Source organism: Magnolia sinica, chromosome 13 (genome assembly GCF_029962835.1).
Source record: "Magnolia sinica isolate HGM2019 chromosome 13, MsV1, whole genome shotgun sequence".
Lineage (NCBI taxonomy): Eukaryota > Viridiplantae > Streptophyta > Magnoliopsida > Magnoliales > Magnoliaceae > Magnolia > Magnolia sinica.
In genome coordinates this window covers 83948174-83975543 of record NC_080585.1, presented here as the reverse complement: position 1 = coordinate 83975543, position 27370 = coordinate 83948174, and the positions used below count along the sequence as shown (strand labels likewise).

Sequence of the window (27370 nt, the reverse complement as noted above, 5' to 3'; positions counted from 1 at the left end):
CATGAACTGTCCTTTAAAAGGATGGTTATGGACCATCCTTAAAAAGGACTGCTATGAACCGTCTCTTATGACCCTTAAAAGGACGGTCTTTGACCATCTCATATTTGAATATTTAGAAAAATATGGATGGCCTAGAGCCGTCAGAAATTTTCAAATATGAGATAGTCGATATACACCTGTTACAATATATTTCGTCGTATTCTTCCTGATATACCCCTGTTATATAATATATTTCATCATATTCACATTCACATACATCAAAACCCAAACAATATAAATCCATCCAAACATAAACTACATTCATCCAAACATAAACTACATCCATCCAAGCACAAACAATCTTATCTACATTACATTCATCCACGCATAAATATATATATGTTTAACATCATAAATAAAAAAAGGAAAAAAATCGGCAAAAATTTTCTTTTTGTGTCTTTCATCTAATAAAAAAATATTCAACCAACAAAACATTATAATTCAGAATCATGAAGAATTGCAGAAACTTCTTCCAAAAAAGTGGGCACACTTTTTTAAAATAAAAATGATCATTAAAATAAAACTAATGCAAGCAAATAATGCAAAAAAGTGTTTAAATTCAAGTTAATAGAAACAACAACAAAAATTAAAGCTTTGTAAAAAGGGGCATGTTTTAAAAGGGATACATTTTTGTTTGTTGCCATGTGATTGGGCTACATTATTACAGCAATCGGGTTCCGGTTCGGGATCGGGTTTAAGTTTGGGTTTTAAAGTTTAGGTTTAGGTTAGGGAGTTGAGATTAGGATTAGGTGTAGGTTTAGGTTTAGGGATTTGAGAATACATTTAAGTTTTAGGTTTAGTTTTAGGTTATAGGTTATAGGTTAAGGTTAAGGTTTTAGGTTTAGGTTAAGGTTAGGTTATAGGTTATAAGTTTAGGTTATAGGTTATAAGTTAAGGTTTTAGGCCATAGTTTTAGGTTTAGGTTTAGGTTTAGGTTTAGGTTATAAGCTATAGGTTTAGGGAATTGAGAATAGGTTAAGGTTTAGGTTTAGGAAATCGGGTTTGGGTTCGGGATCAGGTTTAGGTTTGCGTTTTCAAGTTTAGGTTTAGGTTTAGGTTAGAGAGTTGAGATTAGGATTAGGTGTAGGTTTAGGTTTAGGGATTTGAGAATACATTTAGGTTTTAGGTTTAGGTTTAGATTATAGGTTATAGGTTTAAGTTTAGGTTAAGGTTAAGGTTTAGGTTTAGGTTAAGGTTTAGGTTTAGGTTTAGGTTAAGGTTTTGGTTTAAGTTATAAGCTATAGGTTTAGGGAATTAAGAATAGGTTAAGGTTTAGGTTTAGGAAATCGGGTTCGGGCTCGGGATCGGGTTTATGTTTGGGTTTTCAAGTTTAGGTTTAGGTTTAGGTTAGGGAGTTGAGATTAGGTTTAGGTGTAGGTTTAGGTTTAGGGATTTGAGAATACATTTAGGTTTTAGGTTTAGGTTTAGGTTTTAGGTTATAGGTTAACGTTTAGGTTTTAGGTTTAGGTTAAGGTTAGGTTATAAGTTATAAGCTTAGGTTATAGGTTATAGATTAAGGTTTTAGGTCATAGGTTTTGGTTTAGGTTAAGGTTATAGGTTTAGGTTTAGGTTTAGGTTAAGGTTTAGGTTAAAGTTATAAGCTATAGGTTTAGGGAATTGAGAATAGGTTAAGGTTTAGGTTTAGGAAATTGGGTTCGGGTTCGGGATCGGGTTTAGGTTTGGGTTTTCAAGTTTAGGTTTAGGTTTAGGTTAGGGAGTTGAGATTAGGATTAAGTGTAGGTTTAGGTTTAGGGATTTGAGAATACATTTGGGTTTTAGGTTTAAGTTTAGGTTTTAGGTTATAGGTTAAGGTTTAGGTTTTAGGTTTAGGTTAAGGTTAGGTTATAGGTTATAAGTTTAGGTTATAGGTTAAGGTTTTAGGTCATAGGTTTTGGTTTAGGTTAAGGTTAAGGTTATAGGTTTAGGTTAAGGTTATAGGTTTTGGTTAAGGTTTAGGTTTAGGTTAGGTTAGGCTAAGGTTTAGGGAAGTAAGTTTAGGTTATAGGTTAAGGTTTAGGTTATAGGTTTTGGGATTTGAGAATAGGTTTCGGTTAAGGTTATAAGTTTAGGTTTAGGAAATCGGGATCGGGTTCGGGTTCGGGTTTAGATTTGGGTTTTTAAGTTTAGGTTTAGGTTTAGGTTAGGGAGTTAAGATTAAGATTAGGTGTAGGTTTAGGTTTAAGGATTTGAGAATACGTTAAGGTTTAGATTTAGGAAATTGGGTTCGGGTTCGAGATCGGGTTTATGTTTGGGATTTAGGTTTAGGTTTAGGTTATAGGTTTAGGTTATAGGTTATAAGTGTAGGTTTAGGTTTAGGTTTTAGGTTTAGGTTTAGGTTAAGGTTTAGGTTTAGGTTATAGGTTTTGGGATTTGAGAATAGGTTTAGGTTATAAGTATAGGTTTAGGTTTAGGTTTTATGTTTAGGTTAAGGTTTTAGGTTTAGGTTTAGGTTTAGGTTAGGTTATATGTTAAGGTTTAGGGAATTAAGTTTAGGTTATAGGTTATATAGGTTGTAGGTTTAGGTTATAGGTTTTAGGATTTGAGAATAGGTTTAGGTTATAAGAATAGGTTTAGGTTATGGAGTTGAGATTAGGATTAGGTGTAGGTTTAGGTTTAGGGATTTGAGAATACATTTAGGTTTTAGGTTTAGGTTTAGGTTTTAGGTTATAGGTTAAGGTTTAGGTTTTAGGTTTTAGGTTAAGGTTTAGGTTTTAGGTTTAGGTTAAGGTTATGTTATAGGTTATAAGTTTAGGTTGTAGGTTATAGGTTAAGGTTTTAGGTCATAGGTTTTGGTTTAGGTTAAGGTTATAGGTTTAGGTTTAGGTTTAGGTTAAGGTTTAAGTTTAGGTTTAGGTTTAGGTTTAGGTTATAAGCTATAGGTTTAGAGAATTGAGAATAAGTTAATGTTTAAGTTTAGGAAATTGGGTTCGGGTTCGGGATTGGGTTTAGGTTTGGATTTTCAAGTTTAGGTTTAGGTTTAGGTTAGGGAGTTGAGATTAAGATTAGGTGTAGGTTTAGGTTTAGGGATTTGATAATACATTTAGGTTTTAGGTTTAGGTTTAGGTTTTAGGTTATAGGTTAAGGTTTAAGTTAAGGTTAGGTTATAGGTTATAAGTTTTGGTTATAGGTTATAGGTTAAGGTTTTAGGTCATAGGTTTTGGTTTAGGTTAAGGTTATCGGTTTAGGTTAAGGTTTAGGTTTAGGTTATAAGCTATAGGTTTAGGGAATTAAGAATAGGTTAAGGTTTAGTTTTAGGAAATCGGGTTCGAGTTCGGGATTGGGTTTAGGTTTGGGTTTTTAAGTTTAGGTTTAGGTTTAGGTTAGGGAGTTAAGATTAGGATTTGGTGTAGGTTTTTAAAACTGCCTAGCTATACGTCCTAGGGGGGGGGGGGGTGAATAGCACGATGCCATATTATAATTATAACAGCGGAATAAAATAAATAGATAACCAAATAAAATAAATCAATTCACAATGCTGAAGAAAATCAACCTTAATAAATAAGTATTGAGAGGTTGATACCAATTCAGTTTTAAGGACAACCTTACACCATAAAAACCATGGGTTTATGGCAGGACAACCTTATTTCTAAAATGTCCTTTGTATCAAAAACTCAATCTGAAGAGAAATAAATAAATAACATGGAATTGAAATAAATTGCAGGAATTTAAATCTAAATTAGTACAACATTCCACACACTTGTTTGAAATGTAAATTTTACAACATTCACATCCACACATACATCCCATAAACTTGAATGATAAAAGATATTAAACTTAAGCAAGCATTCAAACCACAAGACAGAATCATAGTGGTTCGCCTGTGTGTACATCAACTGTTTCACAACAGCCACACAAAATGCTTCTCCACTCCTAATATCCTTACACAGGGGATATTAGCATTCACTAACAAAATAGGTTTCACAGGTTCACTTAAAACCTTCACAATTGTGTCTTTTTAACTTGGGCTTACACAATCCATAAACCCACACTTTCTGAGTTTTCTGGCTCTCCTCAGATAACCACATAATTAGATTTTTCTGGTGAATCTCAAATAAAAACCAAAAGAATAGAAATTTTACATAAACGTAAAATACCTGGATTTCTCCTTTTGCAGCAGCTCGGAAAAACCAATCGGAGTAGAAGTTCGAATCAATGTTCAATGTCCAATACTCACTTAAAATAGTTTTAAGTTCTAATTGATTTTAAATTAAATCAAATGGGCTAGCTCTATTTGATTTTGATTCCAAGAAGAAGGAATTACAGAATTTTTCCTTTTCAAATCAGATTGGAATGTAGATCAAAATCAAATAAAAATAAGCTAACAAAAGGAAATATTAATTATGCACAAAGTAGCTTAAAAGGAACACTAACTTATCTCAGAGTGGACCCTTGAATTTCTTTGAATTGAGTTAATAAATTCTGAGATTCGTGCTCAATTTATAGAAGCAGAAATCACGTCTACGACTGGTCTTAGGGAAACTTCGACTGGTCGTAACTTCAACTGCATTTTGAATTTTTTAGCGATCTTTGAAAACCGTTCTACGACTAATCGTGGACCACCTACGACCAGTCGTAGATGACCCAGGACTGGTTATAGACCGCATGAGTTGGTATTGTAGTTTGAGTCGAGGACCCACGACTGGTTGAAGTTCGAGTCGTGAACACACCTACGACCGGTCGAAAGACCTCCAAGACTGGTCGTGGGTTAACCAAAAAAGTCTGAAAATCTTCAACAACTTAGGACTAGTCGAGAAATTTCTTGGACTGGTCAAACCAGTGCTAGGACTAGTCGAACAAAGTCCAAGACTAGTCTTAGAACAGACCAAATTCATATATAAATATACAGTATAAATTATGTATCCGAAATGACTTACCCTAAGGTCAACCATACCTGGGACATGAAGTATAGACATTGAAACTCCATTCTATCAAATGATTGTTGACCTTTGAACTTTACAAAACTTGAGATCTCTACTTGATGTAGCTTGATCTTGAGATCTTCGAAAGCTTGACATCAAACTTCAACTTGAGTTGCTCTTGAGTCTTGAAATGTACTTGAGTCTTGTACTCTTTATTGAGGTAGCTCTGAACATTGATGTTTATAGTACATGGCTTGACTTGGCTTGAAGTCGATCATTGTACTTAACTTGAAGCACTTGTGAAGCAGTGCTTGAAACATATATAACAACATACAAACACAAGACACAAATAGAGTTTTGGCACAACAAAATTTGACAACCAAAGGAGCATTAGACCATAACACTTATAGGTTTAGGTTTAGGGATTTGAGAATACATTTAGGTTTTAGGTTTTGGTTTAGGTTTTAGGTTATAGGTTAAGGTTTAGGTTTTAGGTTTAGGTTAAGGTTAGGTTATAGGTTATAAGTTTAGGTTATAGGTTATAGGTTACGGTTTTAGATCATAGGTTTGGGTTTAGGTTAAGGTTATAGGTTTAGGTTAAGTTTTAGGTTTAGGTTTAGGTTTAGGTTATAAGCTATAGGTTTAGGGAATTGAGAATAGGTTAAGGTTTAGGTTTAGGAAATCGGGTTCAGGTTTCAGATCGGGTTTAGGTTTGGGTTTTCAAGTTTAGGTTTAGGTTTAGGTTAGGGAGTTGAGATTAGGATTAGGTGTAGGTTTAGGTTTAGGGATTTGAGAAAATATTTAGGTTTTAGGTTTAGGTTTAGGTTATAAGTTATAGGTTTAGGTTTAGGTTTAGGTTAAGGTTTAGGTTTAGGTTATAAGCTATAGGTTTAGGGAATTGAGAATAGGTTAAGGTTTAGGTTTAGGAAATCGGGTTCGGGTTCGGGATCGGGTTTATGTTTGGGTTCTCAAGTTTAGGTTTAGGTTTAGGTTAGGGAGTTGAGATTAGGATTAGGTGTAGGTTTAGGTTTAGGGATTTGAGAATACATTTAGGTTTTAGGTTTAGGTTTAGGTTTTGGGTTATCGGTTAAGGTTTAGGTTTTAGGTTTAGGTTAAGGTTAGGTTATAGGTTGTAAGTTTAGGTTATAGGTTATAGGTTAAGGTTTTAGGTCATAGGTTTAGGTTTAGGTTTAGGTTAAGTTTTAGGTTTAGGTTTAGGTTAAGGTTTAGGTTTAGGTTACAAAGCTATAGGTTTAGGGAATTGAGAATAGGTTAAGGTTTAGGTTTAGGAAATCGGGTTCGGGTTCGGGATCGGGATCGGGTTTAGGTTTGGGTTTTTAAGTTTAGGTTTAGGTTTAGGTTAGGGAGTTGAGATTAGGATTAGGTGTAGGTTTAGGTTTAGGGATTTGAGAATACATTTAGGTTTTAGGTTTAGGTTTAGGTTTTGGGTTATCGGTTAAGGTTTAGGTTTTAGGTTTAGGTTAAGGTTAGGTTATAGGTTATAAGTTTAGGTTATAGGTTATAGGTTATAGGTTAAGGTTTTAGGTCATAGGTTTTGGTTTTGGTTAAGGTTATAGGTTTAGGTTTAGGTTTAAGTTAAGGTTTAGGTTTAGGTTTTGGTTTAGGTTAAGGTTTAGGTTTAGGTTAAGGTTTAGGTTTAGGTTATAAGATATAGGTTTAGGGAATTGAGAATAGGTTAAGGCGGGTTCGGGTTCAGGATCAGTTTAGGTTTGGGTTTTTAAGTTTAGGTTTAGGTTTAGGTTAGGGAGTTGAGATTAGGATTAGGTGTAGGTTTAGGTTTAGAGATTTGAGAATACATTTAGGTTTTAGGTTTAGGTTTAGGTTATAGGTTATAGGTTTAGGTTTAGGTTTAGGTTTCGGTTTAGGTTTACATTTAGGTTAAAGTTTTGGTTTAGGTTATAAGCTATAGGTTTAGGGAATTGAGAATAGGTTAAGGTTTAGGTTTAGGAAATCGGGTTCAGGATCGGGTTTAGGTTTGGGTTTTCATGTTTAGGTTTAGGTTTAGGTTAGGGAGTTGAGATTAGGATTAGGTGTAAGTTTAGGTTTAGGGATTTGAGAATACATTTAGGTTTTAGGTTTAGGTTTAGGTTTTAGGTTATAGGTTAAGGTTTAGGTTTTAGGTTTAGGTAAAGGTTAGGTTATAGGTTATAGGTTAGGGTTTTAGGTCATAGCTTTTGGTTTAGGTTAGGTTATAGGTTTAGGTTTAGGTTTATGTTACAGTTTAGGTTTAGGTTTAGGTTAAGGTTATAAGCTATAGGTTTAGGGAATTGAGAATAGGTTAAGGTTTAGGTTTAGAAAATTGGGTTGGGGTTCGGGATCGGGTTTAGGTTTAGGTTTTCAAGTTTAGGTTCAGGTTTAGGTTAGGGAGTTGAGATTAGGATTAGGTTTAGGGATTTGAGAATACATTTTGGTTTTAGATTTAGGTTTAGGTTTTAGGTTATAGGTTAAGGTTTAGGTTATAGGTTATAGGTTATAAGTTTAGGTTATAGGTTATAAGCTAAGGTTTTAGGTCATAGGTTTTAGTTTAGGTTAAGGTTATAGGTTTAGGTTAAGGTTATAGGTTTAGGCTAAGGTTTAGGTTTAGGTTAGGTTAGGTTAAGGTTTAGGGAATTAAGTTTAGGTTATAAGTTAAGGTTTAGGTTTAGGTTATAGGTTTTGGGATTTGAGAATAGGTTTCGGTTAAGGTTATAAGTTTAGGTTTAGGAAATCAGGATCGGGTTCGGGTTCGGGTTTAGGTTTGGGTTTTCAAGTTTAGGTTTAGGTTAGGTTAGGGACTTAAGATTAGGATTAGGTGTAGGTTTAGGTTTAGGGATTTGAGAATACGTTAAGGTTTAGGTTAAGGAAATTTGGTTCGGGTTCGAGATCGGGTTTATGTTTGGGATTTTAGGTTTAGGTTTAGGTTATAGGTTTAGGTCATAGGTTATAAGTGTAGGTTATGGTTTAGGTTTTAGGTTTAGGTTATAGGTTTAGGTCATAGGTTATAAGTGTAGGTTATGGTTTAGGTTTTAGGTTTAGGTTATAGGTTTAGGTTTAGGTTAAGGTTTAGGTTTAGGTTATAGGTTTTGGGATTTGAGAATAGGTTTATGTTATAAGTATAGGTTTAGGTTTAGGTTTTATGTTTAGGTTAAGGTTTTAGGTTTAAGTTTAGGTTTAGGTTAGGTTATAGGCCAAGGTTTAGGAAATTGAGTTTAGGTAAAAGGTTATAGGTTATAGGTTATAGGTTTAGGTTAAAGTTTAGGTTATATGTTTTGGGATTTGAGAATAGGTTTAGGTTATAAAAATAGGTTTAGGTTAGGGAGTTGAGATTAGGATTAGGTGTAGGTTTAGGTTTAGGGATTTGAGAATACATTTAGGTTTTAGGTTTAGGTTTAGGTTTTAGGTTATAGGTTAAGGTTTAGGTTTTAGGTTTAGGTTAAGGTTAGGTTAGAGGTTACAAGTTTAGGTTGTAGGTTATAGGTTAAGGTTTTAGGTCATAGGTTTTGGTTTAGGTTAAGGTTATAGGTTTAGGTTTAGGTTTAGGTTTAGGTTATAAGCTATAGGTTTAGGGAATTGAGAATAGTTAAGGTTTAAGTTTAGGAAATCGGGTTCGGGTTCGGGATTGGGTTTAGGTATGTAAGTGCTATAGTTTATATCCCTATTTGTTGTCAAATTTGTGGTGCCAAAATCACTGTTATGTTATATATAACCTGCTTAAGTGAAGCTCTCTCAAGGATCAACATACATGAACAAGCTAAGCTCACATCAAGCAAAGCTCTCAAGTACAAGACTCAGGATCTTGAATGAAAGAACTGATCACAAGACAAGATCTTGAATGCAAGAGCTGCTCACAAAACAAGACTCAAGCCGAAAAGAAAGTACAAGGCAACACTCAAGTTGAGACTCAAGCTGAACTCAAGACTCAAGTTGAAAGTCAAGCTGAAATCAAGACTCAAGCTGAACTCAAGACTCAAGTTGAAAGTCAAGCTGAACTCAAGACTCAAGCTGAAACTCAAGCCACTTTCAAGATTGAGCTACTTCAAGGTTTAATCTTCATCAAGACTTCAAGGCTCATTCTTCATGGTCTCTTGTTTCAATGTCCATACTTCATGATTGAGGTTTGTTTGACCATAGGATGACCTTAGAAGTAGGTCATTTCGGATACATAAGTCGAATGTTATTTTACATGTGATTGGTCTGTTCTTCGACCAGTCTTAGGTCTGCTTCGACTAGTCCTAGACTTGCTTCGACCAGTCTAAGAAAATCCTCGACCAGTCGTAAGTTTGTTACAAATTCCGGATAAAATCTGTTAGCCTTCGACTAGTCCAGAAATTCGTACGACTAGTCTTAGTGTTTCTGCATCTTCGACCGGTCGTAGAATCTACGACTCGAAGTCCAGCGAACTTTGGCAGGACTTCGACCGATCGAAGGAAACCTACGACGATCGTAGGTGACCTACGACCGATCGTAGGAGAGCTACGACGATCGTAGAACGGTCGAGCTTATCCCGCCTAATCTTTCAAATATCTGTTATGGCTTCGACTAGTCGAAGAGCACTCTAGACGATCGAAGACACGATCTTCTCACCTATAAATAGAGCACGAATCTCGAAGAAATCATCGATTTAATTATAGTATTCAAGCCAATCTTCGTCGAACTTCGAGAGATAATTTTGTGCTCCATCTAAGCTAAGTGTGCTTATTTAATATCTTCTTTCCTTAGCTTTATTTTAATTGATTTTGTTTCGGCTATTCCAATCCGATTTGAAAAGAGGAATTGTTATTCCCTTTCTTTGGAATCAAAATCAATTAAGGCAAGCCCTATTTGGTTTAATTTAAAATCTATTAGAACTAGAACCATTGTAATCGAGTCTTGGACATTGAACTTGGACATTCAATCATCTACTTTGATTTGGTTCTACCGGCTACTACAACGAAGAAGATATTCGGTATTTTACATATTGTAAATTCCTTTCTATTATTTTGGTTTCTTTCAAGATTTGCGAAAAATCTTGTTATTTTGGTTATCCGAGGAAAGCCAGGAAAACTCGAGAGTGGGGGTTTTTAATTGTGTAAGCCCACATACAAAGACACAATTGTAAGGGTTTTGGGTGAACTGGGAAAACCTATTCGTTAGTAAACGCTAATATCCCCTGTGTGAGGATATTAGGAGTGGAGTAGCTTTTTGTGTGGCTGTTGGATAACAGTTGGTGAACACACAGGCGAACCACTATAAACCCTTGTGTTGTGGTTGATTGTTTTATTCTTCTAATTTTTATTCTTTTTGTGGGATGTATGTATGGTGGTGAATGTTGTAATTATTTCAAGCTTTGTGAGAATGTTGTAATAGCTTAGAATTTACTTTCTGCTATTCCTTTATAAGCTTGATTTTCAATTTCATTTTGAAAGTTGTTCCAGCAAGGTTGCCCTGCCATTTTTATGGTGTATGGCTGTCCCTAGAACAATACATTTTTAATTACAAGTTATTTCATTTCAGTTTATATTTAATTCTGTATTCCTCTTCGATTTGAGACTTGATACAAAGACCTTTCTAGAAATAAGGTTGTCCTACCATAAACTCTGTTTTGGTGTAAGGTTGTCCTTAGAATAACGTTTGTATCAACCTCTCAAGATCTGAATTTTGAGGTTGTTTTTCTTTCCTGCATTATTATTTAATTTGGCTATCATTTTCTTTATTATTCCGCTGTTATAAGTTTTTATTTGGCATTGTCCTATTCACCCCCCATCTAGGACATATAGCTTGGCCTTTTCAAGTGGTATCGAGCCTAATAGCTCCTTTTTAATTCTTGGATTTAATTCTGAGCTAACGATTTAAGCTATTCGGATGTCAAATTTTGATAGCCTTTCGATCACTAGGCCTCCACCCTTTGATGGCTCCAACTATGCTTATTGGAAAGCCGAATGAGGATCTTCCTCAAATCAATGGATGAAAATGTGTGGCAAGCCACGGTGAGTGAATGGAATCCTCCTATCATGGAAGTTCTGGGGTTGATGGTTCAAAGTCTATGAAAACCACACCATATTACCAATGGACCACCCTTGAAAAGTGAGAGTAGTGCAAATGCTAAAGCACTAAATGCAATTACTTGCGCACTATCACCGGATGAGTTCAAAAGAATCATTTCTTGTACCGCAAAGCAAGCTTGGGATACATTAGAAATGACACACGAGGGTACTACAATTGTCAAAAAATCTAAAGTCCAACTCCTCACAATCAGATTTGAAGAAATTCATATGGAGGAAAATGAGATGTTTATGGACTTTTACACTAGATTGAATGACATTGTAAACTCAATGTGGGGTCTTAGCGATAAAATCCCAGAAAGTAAAGTATGTGCAAAAATATTACGCTCACTTCCTGAACGGTTCAATTCTAAAGTAACCGCAATCCAGGAACTTCGTGATACGGATAATATGAGGGTTGAAGAACTAGTTGGTTCTCTACAAACCTACGAGTTAAACTTTAAAGCTCCTAAAGGTAAATCTATCGCTCTAAAATCTTCTAAATGTAGTTCAGAAGAAAATTCTGATTCAGAAGATGACATGGCTCTTTTAGCTAAAAAATTTTACAAAATTTTCAAAAGCAAGAAAAGAGTTGATTTTCAAAAATCAAATGACAAAAAGAAGTTTAGACCCAAATCTCGAAAATCTTTGAAAGATAGTCAATGTTACAATTGTCTAGAATATGGGCACTTAGCAAATAGATGTCCTAAAAGGGACAAACCCAAGAAGAAGGGTATGTTGGCTACATGGGATGAATCATCTGATTCTGAAGGTTCTTCTGAATCAGAAGATTCTGAAACCGAGTCGGGCAATGAGATTAAAGCTCTTATGACTCTAGCCAAATTCACATTTTCAAATAATGACTCTACAAGTGAAGAAAATCTTAATAGTGAATGTGAAAATGAAGATGATCTTCAAGATGCTTACAATGCCCTATATAAGGAAAGTTGTAAAATTGCTGTCAAACTTAAACTTCAAAAAGAAAAGTTTTCTAAACTCAAAAATTGTTTTGAATCGCTTGTCTTAGAAAAATCACAAATTTCAGATAATTTTGAAAAATCAAAATGCGATTTGGAATTTAAAAACTCTCAAATTGTTGATTTAAAATCTGAAATTGAGAAACTTAAAACTGAAGTTTCCTCTCTTCTGAGTTTAAAGGACACATGGAAATATGCCCAAGGTGATCCAAAGTTAGAAAAATTGTTATCCGGATCAAGAAAATGTGGCGATCAATCCGGGTTGGGCTATGATAAAAATCAACCTCCTAAACAAAAGTATACTCCTCCTATGTTTGTTAAAGGAGAGTCCTCAAACTCAAAAGGGAAAAGTACTTATCAAGATTTTTCTAAAAATTCAAAAACTTTTCAAAAACCTAGAAACAGCCAAGTCAACTTTAATCAGAATCGAAATCCACTAGCTGAAAAGATAGTTGATTTACTCAAAGAGCTCTTAAAATCTAACTCTATAGGTCATTCCTACAAGTATACACAAAAGAAGACCAACTATGTTCCTAAACCCAAAACAGTTATGAAATGGGTTCCTAAAGTCACCTGCTTGGTTGCTCACACCGCTTTCAAAGCAACAAGTCATTCAAAGTGGTTCCTAGACAGTGGATGCTCCAGGCATATGACAGGTGACAAAGCCTTATTCACCGATCTGAAAGATATGACTGATGGTTCAGTCACATTTGGTGATGGAAGCAACTGCAAGATTTTAGGCCAAGGTACGGTTCAACTTTTTAATCTTCCAGTGTTTAAAAATGTTTTATATGTTGAAGGCCTAAAGCACAACTTGCTTAGTATATCACAAATATGTGATAATAACCATAATGTTCGGTTTTCTAATCAAAGCTGTGAAATACTAAATAATAAGGGTTCTGTAATATTAACTGGACGTAGAACGTCTGAAAATTGCTATATTATTAGCGAATCCAGCTCATCTAATCAAACATGTTACATGGTCCATACAGACGAGACTGATTTATGGCACAAACGTCTTGGACATGTACATTATCGAAATCTATATCGATTGAGCAAACGAGAACTTGTAAGAGGTTTACCCAAACTTGAAATTAGATAAAATATGTGGTGAGTGCCGGATAGGCAAACAAACAAAGAACTCACACAAAATGGTGAATGCAAATACCACATCAAGACCACTCGAACTTCTCCACATGGATCCGATAGGACCTACCAGAACAGAAAGTCATGGTGGGAAAAAGTATATCCTAGTAATAGTTGATGACTTTACCAGATTCACTTGGGTAGTCTTCTTAAGGGATAAATCTGAAACCCTTGAAGAAGTAAGAAAAGTTCTCAAAAGGATTCAAACTGAAAAATCCTCTCAAATCAGTAAAATTCGTAGTGATCATGGATCTGAATTTGAGAATAGCAATTTTGAGAAGTTCTGTACCGACCAAGGAATATTACATGAATTCTCTGCTCCCAAAACTCCACAACAAAATGGAATTGTAGAAAGGAAGAATAGGGTGCTTCAAGAAATGGCTAATGTCATGTTGAATAGCATGAAGCTCTCTAAAAATCTTTGGGCTGAAGCAGTCAACACAGCTTGCTATATTATTAACCGAGTCTACACAAAAAAAGATAATAATAAGACGGCTTACGAATTGTGGTTCAATAAAAAGCCTACTGTTAAATACTTTCGAGTTTTTGGCAGCAAGTGCTATATTTTACGTGATCGTGAAAATTTGGGAAAGTTCGATACAAAGAGTGATGAAGGTATTTTTCTAGGATACTCTTTAAACAGTCGAGCTTATAGAGTCCTGAACAAAAGGACTGGTGTGATTCAAGAATCCATCAATGTTGTCGTTGATGATCATTTAAACACACCAACTTCTAATTCAGATAATGATGAAGTACTAATCATTGATAAACCCGATACTTCATCGAATCAGACTGATTCTGAGTTAAGGACTGTTAAAGATCATCCAACAACACAAATTCTTGGAAACCCTCTCACCGGTGTTCGCACCCGTAAACAACTTGAGGATATATGTAATTATGTATGTTTTACATCCCAAATTGAACCATCTAACGTAAAAGAAGCCCTGGCTGATGAAAACTGGATTGTTGCGATGCAAGATGAACTCAACCAATTCATAAGAAATGATGTTTGGTATCTCGTACCAAGACCTAAAAATAAACACATCATCGGAACAAAATGGATTTTCAAAAATAAGTCTGATGAATGTGGAAATATAATTAGAAACAAGGCTAGACTGGTGGTACAAGGTTATACTCAAATTGAAGGGATTGATTTCGATGAAACCTTTGCACCAGTAGCACGTCTTGAATCTATCAGACTATTTATATCCATTGCATGTTTTAGAAAGATAAAGATCTATCAGATGGATGTAAAAAGTGCTTTTCTAAATGGCGATTTACATGAAGAAGTCTATGTTGAACAGCCAATGGGATTTGAAGATTCCAAAAATATTGATCATGTGTATCGGCTTAAAAAGGCACTTTATGGATTAAAACAAGCACCTAGGGCATGGTATGAGAAACTAACAAAATTTTGAGGTTGTTTTTCTTTCCTGCATTATTATTTAATTTGGCTATCATTTTCTTTATTATTCCGCTGTTATAAGTTTTTATTTGGCATTGTCCTATTCACCCCCCCCTCTAGGACATATAGCTTGGCCTTTTCAAGGTATAGGTTTTCAAGTTTAGTTTCAGGGTTAGGCTAGGGAGTTGAGATTAGGATTAGGTGTAGGTTTAGGTTTAGGGATTTGATAATACATTTAGGTTTTATGTTTAGGTTTAGGTTATAGGTTATAGGTTAAGGTTTAGGTTTTAGGTTTAGGTTAAGGTAAGGTTATATGTTATCAGTTTAGGTTATAGGTTATAGGTCATAGGTTTTGGTTTTGGTTTAGGTTTAGGTTAAGGTTTAGGTTTAGGTTATAAGCTATAGGTTTAGGGAATTGAGAATAGGTTAAGGTTTAGGTTTAGGAAATTGGGTTCGGGATCGGGTTTAGGTTTGGGTTTTCAAGTTTAGGTTTAGGTTTAGGTTAGGGAGTTGAGATTAGGATTAGATGTAGGTTTAGGTTTAGGGATTTGAGAATACATTTAGGTTTTAGGTTTAGGTTTAAGTTTTAGGTTATAGGCTAAGGTTTAGGTTTTAGGTTTAGGTAAAGGTTAGGTTATAGGTTATTAGTTTAGGTTATAGGTTATAGGTTAGGGTTTTAAGTTATAGCTTTTGGTTTAGGTTAGGTTATAGGTTTAGGTTTAGGTTTATGTTAAAGTTTAGGTTTAGGTTTAGGATAAGGTTATAAGCTATAGGTTTAGGGAATTGAGAATAGGTTAAGGTTTAGGTTTAGGAAATTGGGTTGGGGTTCGGGATCGAGTTTAGGTTTAGGTTTTCAAGTTTAGGTTTAGGTTTAGGTTAGGGAGTTGAGATTAGGATTAGGTTTAGGGATTTGATAATACATTTAGTTTTTAGGTTTAGGTATAGGTTTTAGGTTTTAGGTTAAGGTTTAGGTTTTAAGTTATAGGTTATAAGTTTAGGTTATAGGTTATAAGCTAAGGTTTTAGGTCATAGGTTTTGGTTTAGGTTAAGGTTATAGGTTTAGGTTAAGGTTATAGGTTTAAGCTAAGGTTTAGGTTTATGTTAGGTTAGGTTAAGGTTTAGGGAATTAAGTTTAGGTTATAGGTTAAGGTTTAGGTTTAGGTTATAGGTTTTGGGATTTGAGAATAGGTTTCGATTAAGGTTATAAGTTTAGGTTTAGGAAATCAGGATCGGGTTCGGATTCAGGTTTAGGTTTAGGTTAGGTTAGGGACTTGAGATTAGGATTCGGTGTAGGTTTAGGTTTATGGATTTGAGAATACGTTAAGGTTTAGGTTAAGGAAATTTGGTTCAGGTTCGAGATCGGGTTTATGTTTGGGTTTTAGGTTTACGTTTAGGCTATAGGTTTAGGTCATAGGTTATAAGTGTAGGTTATGGTTTAGGTTTTAGGTTTAGGTTATAGGTTTAGGTTTAGGTTAAGGTTTAGGTTTAGGTTATAGGTTTTGGGATTTGAGAATAGGTTTATGTTATAAGTATAGGTTTAGGTTTATGTTTTATGTTTAGGTTAAGGTTTTAGGTTTAGGTTTAGGTTTAGGTTAGGTTATAGGCTAAGGTTTAGGGAATTGAGTTTAGGTAAAAAGTTATAGGTTATAGGTTTTGGGATTTGAGAATAGGTTTAGGTTATAAAAATAGGTTTAGGTTAGGGAGTTGAGATTAGGATTAGGTGTATGTTTAGGTTTATGGATTTGAGAATACATTTAGGTTTTAGGTTTAGGTTTAGGTTATAGGTTAAGGTTTAGGTTTTAGGTTTAGGTTAAGGTTAGGTTATAGGTTATAAGTTTAGGTTGTCGGTTATAGGTTAAGGTTTTAGGTCATAAGTTTTGGTTTAGGTTAAGGTTATAGGTTTAGGTTTAGGTTTAGGTTTAGGTTATAAGCTATAGGTTTAGGGAATTGAGAATAGGTTAAGGTTTAAGTTTAGGAAATCGGGTTCAGGTTCGGGATTGGGTTTAGGTATAGGCTTTCAAGTTTAGTTCCAGGGTTAGGTTAGGGAGTTGAGATTAAGATTAGGTGTAGATTTAGGTTTAGGGATTTGATAATACATTTAGGTTTTATGTTTAGGTTTAGGTTTTAGGTTATAGGTTAAGGTTTAGGTTTTAGGTTTAGGTTAAGGTAAGGTTATATGTTATAAGTTTAGGTTATAGGTTATAGGTTAAGGTTTTAGGTCATAGGTTTTGGTTTAGGTTAAGGTTATAGGTTTAGGTTTAGGTTTAGGTTAAGGTTTAGGTTTAGGTTATAAGCTATTGGTTTAGGGATTTGAGAATAGGTTAAGGTTTAGTTTTAGAAAATCGGGTTCGGGTTTGGGATCGGGTGTAGGTTTGGGTTTTCAAGTTTAGGTTTAGGTTTAGGTTAGGGAGTTGAGATTTGGATTAGGTGTAGGTTTAGGTTTAGGCATTTGAGAATACATTTAGGTTTTAGGTTTAGGCTTAGGTCTTAGGTTATAGGTTAAGGTTTAGGTTGTAGGTTTAGGTTAAGGTTAGGTTATAGGTTATAAGTTTAGGTTAAAGGTTATAGGTTAAGGTTTTATGTCATAGTTTTTGGTTTAGGTTAAGGTTATAGGTTTAGGTTTAGATTATAAGCTAGAGGTTTAAGGAATTGAGAATAGGTTAAGGTTTAGGTTTAGGAAATCGAGTTCGGGTTCGGGATCGAGTTTAGGTTTGGGTTTTCAAGTTTAGGTTTAGGTTTAGGTTAGGGAGTTGAGATTAGGATTAGGTGTAGGTTTAGGTTCAGGGATTTGAGAGTACCTTTAGGTTTTAGGTTTAGGTTTAGGTTTAGGTTTTAGGTTATAAGTTAACATTTAGGTTTTAGGTTTAGGTTAAGGTTAGGTTATAGGTTATAAGTTTAGGATATAGGTTATAGGTTAAGGTTTTAGGCCATAGATTTTCATTTAGGTTAAGGTTATAGGTTTAGGTTAAGGTTTAGGTTTAGGTTTAGGTTTAGGTTAAGGTTTATGTTTAGGTTATAAGCTATAGGTTTAGGGAATTGAGAATAGGTTAAGGTTTAGGTTTAAGAAATCGAGTTGGGGTTCGAGATCGGGTTTAGGTTTGGGTTTTCAAGTTTAGGTTTAGGTTTAGGTTAGGGAGTTGAGATTAGGATTAGGTGTAGGTTTAGGTTTAGGGATTTGATAATGCATTTAGGTTTTAGGTTTAGATTAAGGTTTTAGGTTATAGGTTAAGGTTTAGGTTTTAGGTTTAGGTTAAGGTTAGGTTATAGGTTATAGGTTTAGGTTGTAGGTTATAGGTTAAGCTTTTAGGTCATAGGTTTTGGTTTAGGTTGAGGTTATAGGTTTAGGTTTATGTTTAGGTTTAGGTTTAGGTTAAGGTTTAGGTTTAAGTTATAAGCTATAGGTTTAGGGAATTGAGAATAGGTTAAGGTTTAGTTTTAGGAAATTGGGTTTGGGTTCAGGATCTGGTTTAGGTTTGGGTTTTCAAGTTTAGGTTTAGGTTTAGGTTAGGGAGTTGAGATTAGGATTAGGTGTAGGTTAAGGTTTAGGGATTTTAGAATACATTTAGGTTTTAGGTTTAGGTTTAGGTTTTTGGTTATAGGTTAAGGTTTAGGTTTTTGGTTTAGGTTAAGTTTAGGTTATAAGTTATAAGTTTAGGTTATAGGTTATAGGTTAAGGTTTTAGGTCATAGGTTTTGGTTTATTTTAAGGTTATAGGTTTAGGTTTAGGTTTAGGTTAAGGTTTAGGTTTAGGTTATAAGCTATAGGTTTAGGGAATTGAGAATAGGTTAAGGTTTAGGTTTAGGAAATCGGGTTTGGGTTCGGGATCGGGTTTAGGTTTGGGTTTTCAAGTTTAGGTTTAGGTTTAGGTTGGGGAGTTGAGATTAGGATTACGTGTAGGTTTAGGTTTAGTGATTTGAGAATACATTTAGGTTTTAGGTTTAGGTTTAGGTTATAGGTTATAGGTTTAGGTTTAGGTTTAGGTTTAGGGTATAAGCTATTGGTTTAGGTAATTGAGTATAGGTTAAGGTTTAAGTTTAGGAAATCAGGTTTGGGTTCGGGATCGGGTTTAGCTTTGGGTTTTCAAGTTTAGGTTTAGGTTTAGGTTAGGGAGTTGAGATTAGGATTAGGGGATTTGAGAATACATTTAGGTTTTAGGTTTAGGTTTTGGTTATAGGTTATAGGTTAAGATTTAGGTTTTAGGTTTAGGTTAAGGTTAGGTTATTGTTTATAAGTTTAGGTTATAGGTTATAGGTTACGGTTTTAGGTCATAGGTTTTGGTTTAGGTTAAGGTTATAGGTTTAGGTTTAGGTTTAGGATAAGGTTTGGGTTTAGGTTTAGGTTATGGTTTAGGTTTAGGTTATAAGCTATAGGTTTAAGGAATTGAGAATAGGTTAAGGTTTAGGTTTAGGAAATTGGGTTTGGGTTCAGGATCGGGTTTAGGTTTGGGTTTTCAAGTTTAGGTTTAGGGTTAGGTTCTGGAGTTGAATTTAGGATTAGGTGTAGGTTTAGGTTTAGGTATTTGAGAATACATTTAGGTTTTAAGTTTAGGTTTTGGTTATAGGTTATAGGTTTAGGTTTATATTAAGGTTTTGGCTTAGGTTTTAAGCTATAGGTTTAGGGAATTGAGAGTAGGTTAAGGTTTAGGTTTAGGAAATCGGGTTTGGGTTTAGGATCGGGTTTAGCTTTGGGTTTTCAAGTTTAGGTTTAGGTTTAGGTTAGGGGGTTGAGATTAGGATTAGGTGGAGGTTTGGGTTTAGGGATTTGTGAATACGTTTAGGTTTTAGGTTTAGGTTTAGGTTATAAGTTATAGGTTATAGGTTAAGGTTTAGGTTTTAGGTTTAGGTTAAGGTTAGGTTATTGGTTGTAAGTTTAGGTTATAGGTTTTAGGTTACGGTTTTAGGTCATAGGTTTTGGTTTAGGTTAAGGTTATGGGTTTAGGTTTAGGTTTTGGTTAAGGTTTAGGTTTAGGTTAAGGTTAAGGTTTAGGTTTAGGTTTTAAGCTATAGGTTTAGGGAATTGAGAATAGGTTAAGGTTTAGGTTTAGGAAATCCGGTGTGGGTTCGGGATCGTGATTAGGTTTGGGTTTTCAAGTTTAGGTTTAGGGTTAGGTTCGGGAGTTGCGATTAGGATTAGGTGTAGGTTTAGGTTTAGGTATTTGATAATACATTTAGGTTTTAGGCTTAAGTTTAGGTTTTAGGTTATAGGTTAAGGTTAGGTTATAGATTATAAGTTTAGGTTATAGCTTATAGGTTAAGGATTTAGGTCCTAGGGTTTGGTTTAGGTTAAGGTTATAGGTTTAGGCTAAGGTTATAGGTTGAGGTTAAGGTTTAGGTTTAGGTTAGGTTAGGTTAAGGTTTAGGGAATTAAGTTTAGGTTATAGGTTTAGGTTATAGGTTAAGGTTTAGGTTATAGGTTAAGGTTTAGGTTTAGGTTTAGGTTTAGGTTATAGGTTTTGGGATTTGAGAATAGGTTTAGGTTAAGGTTATAAGTTTAGGTTTAGGAAATTGAGATCGGGTTCAGGTTCGGGTTTAGGTTTGGGTTTTCAAGTTTAGGTATAGGTTTAGGTTAGGGAGTTGAGATTAAGATTAGGTGTACATTTTGGTTTAGGGATTTGAGAATACGTTGAGGTTTAGGTTTAGGAAATTGGGTTCGGGTTCGAGATTGGGTTTACATTTGGGTTTTAGGTTTAGGTTTAGGTTATAAGTTTAGGTTATAGGTTATAAGTATAGGTTTAGGTTTAGGTTTTAGGTTTAGGTTATCGGTTTAGGTTTAGGTTAAGGTTTAGGTTTAGGTTATACGTTTTGGGATTTGAGAATAGGTTTAAGTTATAAGTATAGGTTTAGATTTAGGTTTTATATTTGGGTTTAGGTTTAGGTTAGGTTATAGGTTAAGGTTTAGGGAATTGAGTTTAGGTTAAAGGTTATAGGTTATAGGTTTAGGTTATAGGTTTTGGGATTTGAGAATAGGTTTAGGTTATAAGAATAGGTTTAGTTTAGGAGTTGAGATTAGGTTTAGGTGTAGGTTTAGGTTTAGGGATTTGAGAATACATTTAGGTTTTAGGTTTAGGTTTAGGTTTTAGGTTATAGGTTACGGTTTAGGTTAAGGTTAGGTTATAGGTTATAAGTTTAGGTTGTAGGTTATAGGTTAAGGTTTTAGGTCATATGTTTTGGTTTAGGTTAAGGTTATAGGTTTAGATTTAGGTTTAGGTTTAGGTTATAAGCTATAGGTTTAGGGAATTGAGAATAGGTTAAGGTTTAAGTTTAGGAAATCGGGTTCGGGTTCGGGATTGGGTTCAGGTTTGGGTTTTCAAGTTTAGGTTTAGGTTTAGATTAGGGAGTTGAGATTAGGATTATGTGTAGGTTTAGGTTTAGGGATTTGATAATACATTTAAGTTTTAGGTTTAGGTTTAGGTTTAAGTTTTAGGTTATAGGTTAAGGTTTAGGTTTTATGTTTAGGTTAAGGTATGGTTATAGGTTATAAGTTTAGGATATAGGTTATACGTTAAGGTTTTAGGTCTTCGGTTTTGGTTTAGGTTTAGGTTAAGGTTTAGGTTTAGGTTAAGGTTTAGGTTAAGGTTTAGGTTTAGGTTATAAGCTATAGGTTTGGAGAATTGAGAATAGTTTAAGGTTTAGTTTTAGGAAATCGGGTTTGGGTTCGGGTTCGGGATCGGGTGTAGGTTTTGGTTTTCAAGTTTAGGTTTAGGTTTAGATTAGGGAGTTGAGATTAGGATTAGGTGTAGGTTTAGGTTTAGGGATTTGAGAATACATTTTGGTTTTAGGTTTAGGTTTAGGTTTTAGGTTATAGGTTAAGGTTTAGGTTTTAGGTTTAGGTTATGGTTAGGTTATAGGTTATGAGTTTTGGTTATAGGTTATAGGTTAAGGTTTTAGGTCATAGGTTTTGGTTTAGGTTAAGGTTATAGGTTTAGGTTTTGGTTTAGGTTAAGGTTTGGGTTTAGGTTTAGGTTTAGGTTAAGGTTTAGGTTTAGGTTTAGGTTATAAGCTATAGGTTTAGGGAATTGAGAATAGGATGAGGTTTAGGTTTAGGAAATCGGGTTCAGGTTCGGGATCGGGTTTAGGTTTGGGTTTTCAAGTTTAGGTTTATGTTAGGTTAGGGAGTTGAGATTAGGATTAGGTGTACATTTAGGTTTAGGGATTTGATCATATATTTAGGTTTTAGGTTTAGGTTTTAGGTTATAGGTTAAGGTTTAGGTTTTAGGTTTAGGTTAAGGTTAGGTTATAGGTTATAAGTTTAGGTTGTAGGTTATAGGTTAAGGTTTTAGGTCATAGGTTTTGGTTTAGGTTAAGGTTATAGGTTTAGGTTTAGGTTTAGGTTAAGGTTTAGGTTTAGGTTTAAGTTAAGGTTTTGGTTTAGGTTATAAGCTATAGGTTTAGGGAATTGGGAATAGGTTAAGGTTTAGTTTTAGGAAATCAGATTCGGGTTCGCGATCGGGTTTAGGTTTGGGTTTTCAAGTTTAGGTTTAGGTTTAGGTTAGGGAGTTGAGTTTAGGATTAGGTGTAGGTTAAGGTTTAGCGATTTGAGAATACATTTAGGTTTTAGGTTTAGGTTTAGGTTATAGGTTTTAGGTTAAGGTTTAGATTTTAGGCTTAGGTTAAGGTTAGGTTGTAGGTTATAAGTTTAGGTTATCGGTTATAGGTTAAGGTTTTTGGTCATAGGTTTTGGTTTAGGTTAAGGTTATAGGTTTAGGTTACGGTTTGGGTTGAGGTTTAGGTTTAGGTTAAGGTTTTGGTTTAGGTTTTAAGCTATAGGTTTAGGGAATTGAGAACAGGTTTAGGTTTAGGTTTAGAAATCGGGTTCAGGTTCGGGATCGGGTTTAGGTTTGGGTTTTCAAGTTTAGGTTTAGGTTTAGGTTAGGGAGTTGAGATTAGGATTAGGTGTTGGTTTATGTTTAGGGATTTAAGAATACATTTAGGTTTTAGGTTTAGGTTTAGATTTAGGTTTAGGTTAAGGTTTAGGTTTAGGTTATAAGATATAGGTTTTGGGAATTGAGAACAGGTTAAGGTTTAGTTTTAGGAAATCGGGCTCGGGTTCAGGATCGGGTTTAGGTTTGGGTTTTCAAGTTTTAGGTTTAGGTTTAGGTTAGGGAGTTGAGATTAGGATTAGGTTTAGGTGTAGGTTTAGGGATTTGAGAATACATTTAGGTTTTAGGTTTTAGGTTTTAGGTTTTAGGTTTAGGTTATAGGTTATAGGTTATAGGTTAAGGTTTAGGTTTTAGGTTTAGGTTAAGGTTAGGTTATAGGTTATAAGTTTAGGTTATAGGTTATAGGTTAAGGTTTTAGGTCATAGGTTTTGGTTTAGGTTTAGGTTTAGGTTAAGGTTTAGGTTTAGGTTTAGGTTTAGGTTTAGGTTTAGGTTATAAGCTATAGGTTTAGGGAATTAAGAATAGGTTAAGGTTTTTGTTTAGGAAATCGGGTTCAGGTTCGGGATCAGGTTTAGGTTTGGGTTTTCACGTTTAGGTTTATGTTTAGGTTAGGGAGTTGAGATTAGGATTAGGTGTAGGTTTAGGTTTAGGGATTTGAGAATACATTTAGGTCTTAGGTTTATGTTTAGGTTTTAGGTTATAGGTTAAGGTTTAGGTTTTAGGTTTAGGTTAAGGTTAGGTTATAGGTTATGAGTTTAGGTTATAGGTTATAGGTTAAGGTTTAGGTTATAGGTTTAAGTTAAGGTTTAGGTTGTAGTTATTGGTTTTACGATTTGAGAATAGGTTTAGGTTATAGGTTAAGGGTGTGATCCCTGCAAATACAGATATGAACATGACCTGCTCTAATTGGCCAGGTCCTTACAATGCTATCCATAGGAAATAGACAGCTTCATCATGGTCATAACAGCGGTTCCCACCTTCCAGGGACCTCCGCTCAACATTCGGATAGCTCCGACGCACATCCGGGTCTGCTCCATTAATTTCAAGCAAATACGTAAACACGACCTGTCTAAATGGCCAGGCTCCTTCAATGCTGTCCATAGAAAATGGACAGCTTCATGATGGTCATAACAGCGGTTCCCACCTTTCAGGGACCCCCGCTCATCCGAATAGCTCCAACGCACATCCGGGTCTGCTCCATTAATTTCGAGCTAATACATTAAAAAATAATATAAATATATCTAAAAGCATTTGGATACCTGGGGAAGGCCTCCCATATTCATATTATTGGTTACTCATCTCTTTGTCTACAAGCCACAATCGACCAACACTTTCTATCGCTACGTGTACTCTGAAACCAACACAAATATAACTGGGAAACAATATAAGGAATAAGAAAAAATGAATTTACTTGTACACATCATTAAATGTTTCCCTATGAGGAGGTGATATTATATCTTTGATAGCCACAACTTGTATGACAGAGAAAAATGCAACCGATATAGTCTGTTTCAATTCAAAGGAGAAAAAAGATTTGTGGCTGCACCGATATTCTAGTTCATTACAAACGGCTGCCTACGTACCCAAAAAGTCAGATTGGGATCAAGCCACTACATAGTTCTTTTTAATTAACCAAGTTACTAAAGGTCATAAATTTCATATTTAACAAAGTATCATCAAACGTCGTCTCAAATCATTTCTGGTTGGTGCATTTAAAAAAATTCAAATACATAATCGATGTATATTCTTGTTACATCTCGTACTGCAATAAGAGACAACGTTCTGTCAATACTTTAGTTACATTTGAAATTGAAATCCTTTAGTGACTTGGTTAATAAAAAAACAAATGACAACAAGCCATAATTAATAAAAAGGATGTAAAAGATTAAATAAATAAAAAAGGCAACTTGATCAAAAAAGGATTTCTGTGAATAATCAAGTTTTCGTCAGACAAATTACCAAAGCATGTCCTAGAGTTCAAAAAGTTAAACAAAACTACTGAATATTCAAATTCTCATTAGGAATTTGGGCCAAACAGCAATTTCATCCAATTGAATATCTTCAAATGTCCTATCATCATTAAACAACTCTGCTATGCGAACATTGATATCATCTATTACAACTATGATACATTCTATAGGGATGCCTGTATTATCTGACACCGTCCGCCCACTAGCAACAGTCCAACCATGGATATCTCTCAATTGGCAAATTTGTTCCATCGATGGAGTTGTTGCAGAGTTTACTCAAATACTTGAGGGCTCACCAGATCGATGGTGGGCATATATATAAAATAATGGTTTCATGTAAATAATAATGCTACTTTTATCTTTAAAAATAATACTTATATCATTTGATCGCGACAAATGCAGTACCTGAGATGCAGCTGTATCAGGGGAGCGGTGAAGTAGTTAGCTTTGATGAGTAATTTGTTACTTAAGTTCAGCAAATTGTTGCTCAACAATCATATGAAATTCTTGCATTTGAGTCATTGATGCTTCAAATTTAGCCTCAATGGACATACGTGCATTTCTCTCTAATCGAGCTTCTATGATGTAGGGGGTGGCAACCTTCATAGTAGTCTTAGAAATACCCAAACCCATGCCCCTAACCCGACCTCTGCTTCACGACCACAAACCTAAACAATAATTTTTAAGATTAGTGATGTGTGTATATTATTATTAAAAAAAAACCAACGAAAATGTATGTAAAGTGAGTAGAATTGATGGAAAACCTATGAAACTGGGTCGTGGTCTAAATCCTTGTGCTTACTGGAAGGATCACTGTCAGCTATCGATAATATTTTTTCCTGTTAGAAGATAATTGTTACAATAAATCCTTCATTGTACTTAAATAAAAAAATAATTAAAAATTGAAAAAATATTCTCACCGCTGTTTCAAGATGTGTTTGTGTTGGGTAAGATCCATCAGGTCTGCTATGAGTGGCAATAAACAAGTCGGTCTTGGTGATGATAGTATTTGGATTTTCTTTTTGCTGTAATTATATAAGAAAATTAGTTAACAAGAATTTATATTCATCAATTAAATTGTCAAAAAATGTAGTACAAATTACCATTTTCTCTAATGTCTTAGCAACACCTTGTCTTCCAGTCGTGTGAGGGCATTTCACCTGTGCTCTGGAAGTCTTTCCCTTCTTATGAAGATTGATTAATAATTCTGTGGATTGTAAATTAATGAAAATGTCCCAATCCTCTTGCTTTACACCAATGGGACAATTTCTTCTTCTTTTTACATCATCATTAAATTTATCATATTCCTTTCGCAGATTGTATTTCCATACCTTCCAAGCTTTGTTTACTTTCGAAATTGCATATTCTTTTAACTCATCATCGATGTCGTACATGGCCTATTTCATTAAATTAATAATCAAACAATCTTATTGAGTTAGAATTAGAAATAAAATCAAGAACAAACATGCTCACCAAAACCATAGACCAGATATTATCTTTAATTGCACCAGGCACTTTGCGCTAATCAGCAAATGAAATTAGACAGTGTGTCCTGCCAAGTTGCCCTAAAAATATGTTGAAAGGCGCTGATGTTTCTCCGACTGGTTGTTTATATTCATTTAATTCAAATCTCTTCCTTGTATTGCTACCTTGGGCTGAAGCTGATGAACCACCAAAATTCGACATAATTCCTGCAATTTTATAAAACAAAACAATATCTCATTATTATGTAATTGACATTTTATTAATATTTTGATAGCTAAAAAATTGTAACAATCATTATTAAATAGAATTCAACTCACTTTCAAACTGATTTGAATCTTATTAGTTTCTTTTCCGTTTCCTATGACGTGAGTTACTCGGCTCACTCTCTACCCATGATTTTTCCTGTACATCTTCATCTTTTTCATTTAAATCATCGATTAATGAAAGTACTGAAGAATCTACATTCCTTCTTTCGTCAATCAAACTCAAGTGGATCTTCAAATGCATATGCATCTTTCGTCAATCTCTTAGGAGCATCCAGTACAACATGCCAGTCATCTCTAGTTGGATCCTTACAGTAGAAGACCTGAGCTGCCTGAGATGTAATGTAAGACCCGTATCCTAGCCTGTATCATTCCGTAGGCTTCCGCGGTCCTCCCGGTTGAATTCTAGTGACCCACGATCTGTTATCAGCATTTGTGAGCGATCATGAGTCGTGTCCCATATATTAGAGTCGGCTCAACTCGAAACTTATACCCTTGCGACCGCGTCGTCACCATGGTTCTAATGCCGTGTCTCGTGCATCAAAGCAACACTTAGATTAGAAGTTGTGGTCCGTGCATTATAATGGCTATGGACCTCACATTGTGGGACTTACCCACCCCTATGACACCATTCCCTAGGTGTCATGTCCTTACACAAGTAATAATGACTCAACCTCTTAAGTCAACACCTCCCCTTACCTAGGCATTTATGATGGCCTTACATCATTATGACAAGCCATAACTTCTCTCTCTCTCTCTTATCTCTCTCTCCCCGTCTCTTTCTTCCTCATTCTCCATTTGCGAGAACCATGGATGTCCAACCCATCCCAAAGTTCCAACCATCTTCCACCTTAGATCCTCACCAATCCAACCTTTATAACATCATCTCCACCGTTGAGGAAGCTTCGTAAGGGCATTAGAGCATAATGGTAGAAGTTGAAGGGGAAGACCTTGAGGTGGGTGTTTCTCTCTCTCCTTCCTTTATTTGTGGCCCATTTAATGATTGTATTTGGTATCCAAACCGTCCATCAAATGAACCCCATGGCTGTGTAAGCCATGTGGGCCCTACCATATGGTGAGAAGAAAACACAAATATTGGATTGATCCAAATCAAGTGGGCTGTCCATGTGGGACCCATGTTGATAAGATAATTCACGTCGTCCGTCCAGCGTCTCTGGACGCTGGACGTGCTTCAGTGAAGCTTGAACAGACAGGCGTCTGCACATGAAAAACAAAATTAAAAAAATATCAGCTTTATTCGAGAATTTTAGGTGGGCCACTCATGGAGGCCCCACCTTGATGTATGGATTTAATCCACACTGTCCAT

The 27370-nt window shown here is 35.0% G+C and overlaps 1 protein-coding gene and 1 long non-coding RNA gene across 7 annotated transcripts in view; one reads left to right on the top strand and one right to left on the bottom strand.

Moving 5' to 3' along the window:
• Positions 1 to 3169: 3169 nt before the first annotated feature.
• Positions 3170 to 21372, top strand: LOC131223934 (uncharacterized). 6 transcript variants are annotated; one of them, XR_009160789.1, is made up of 6 exons: positions 3170 to 3230; positions 7402 to 7491; positions 15465 to 15534; positions 16658 to 16702; positions 19696 to 19752; positions 21327 to 21358. It is a non-coding gene; the product is annotated as an uncharacterized LOC131223934 (long non-coding RNA). The 6 variants fall into 6 exon arrangements; XR_009160786.1 differs by lacking the exon at positions 21327 to 21358 and adding an exon at positions 20596 to 20767; XR_009160785.1 differs by lacking the exon at positions 16658 to 16702 and having other exon boundaries at positions 15465 to 15522; positions 19709 to 19752; positions 21327 to 21372.
• A 5823-nt stretch (positions 21373 to 27195) lies between these two features.
• Positions 27196 to 27370, bottom strand: part of LOC131224339 (uncharacterized) — a 43165-nt gene continuing 42990 nt past the window's right edge. Inside the window, exon 3 of the mRNA XM_058219857.1 lies at positions 27196 to 27261. Coding sequence (XP_058075840.1) covers positions 27196 to 27261 — 66 coding nt within the window. The remainder of the gene's footprint in view (positions 27262 to 27370) is intronic.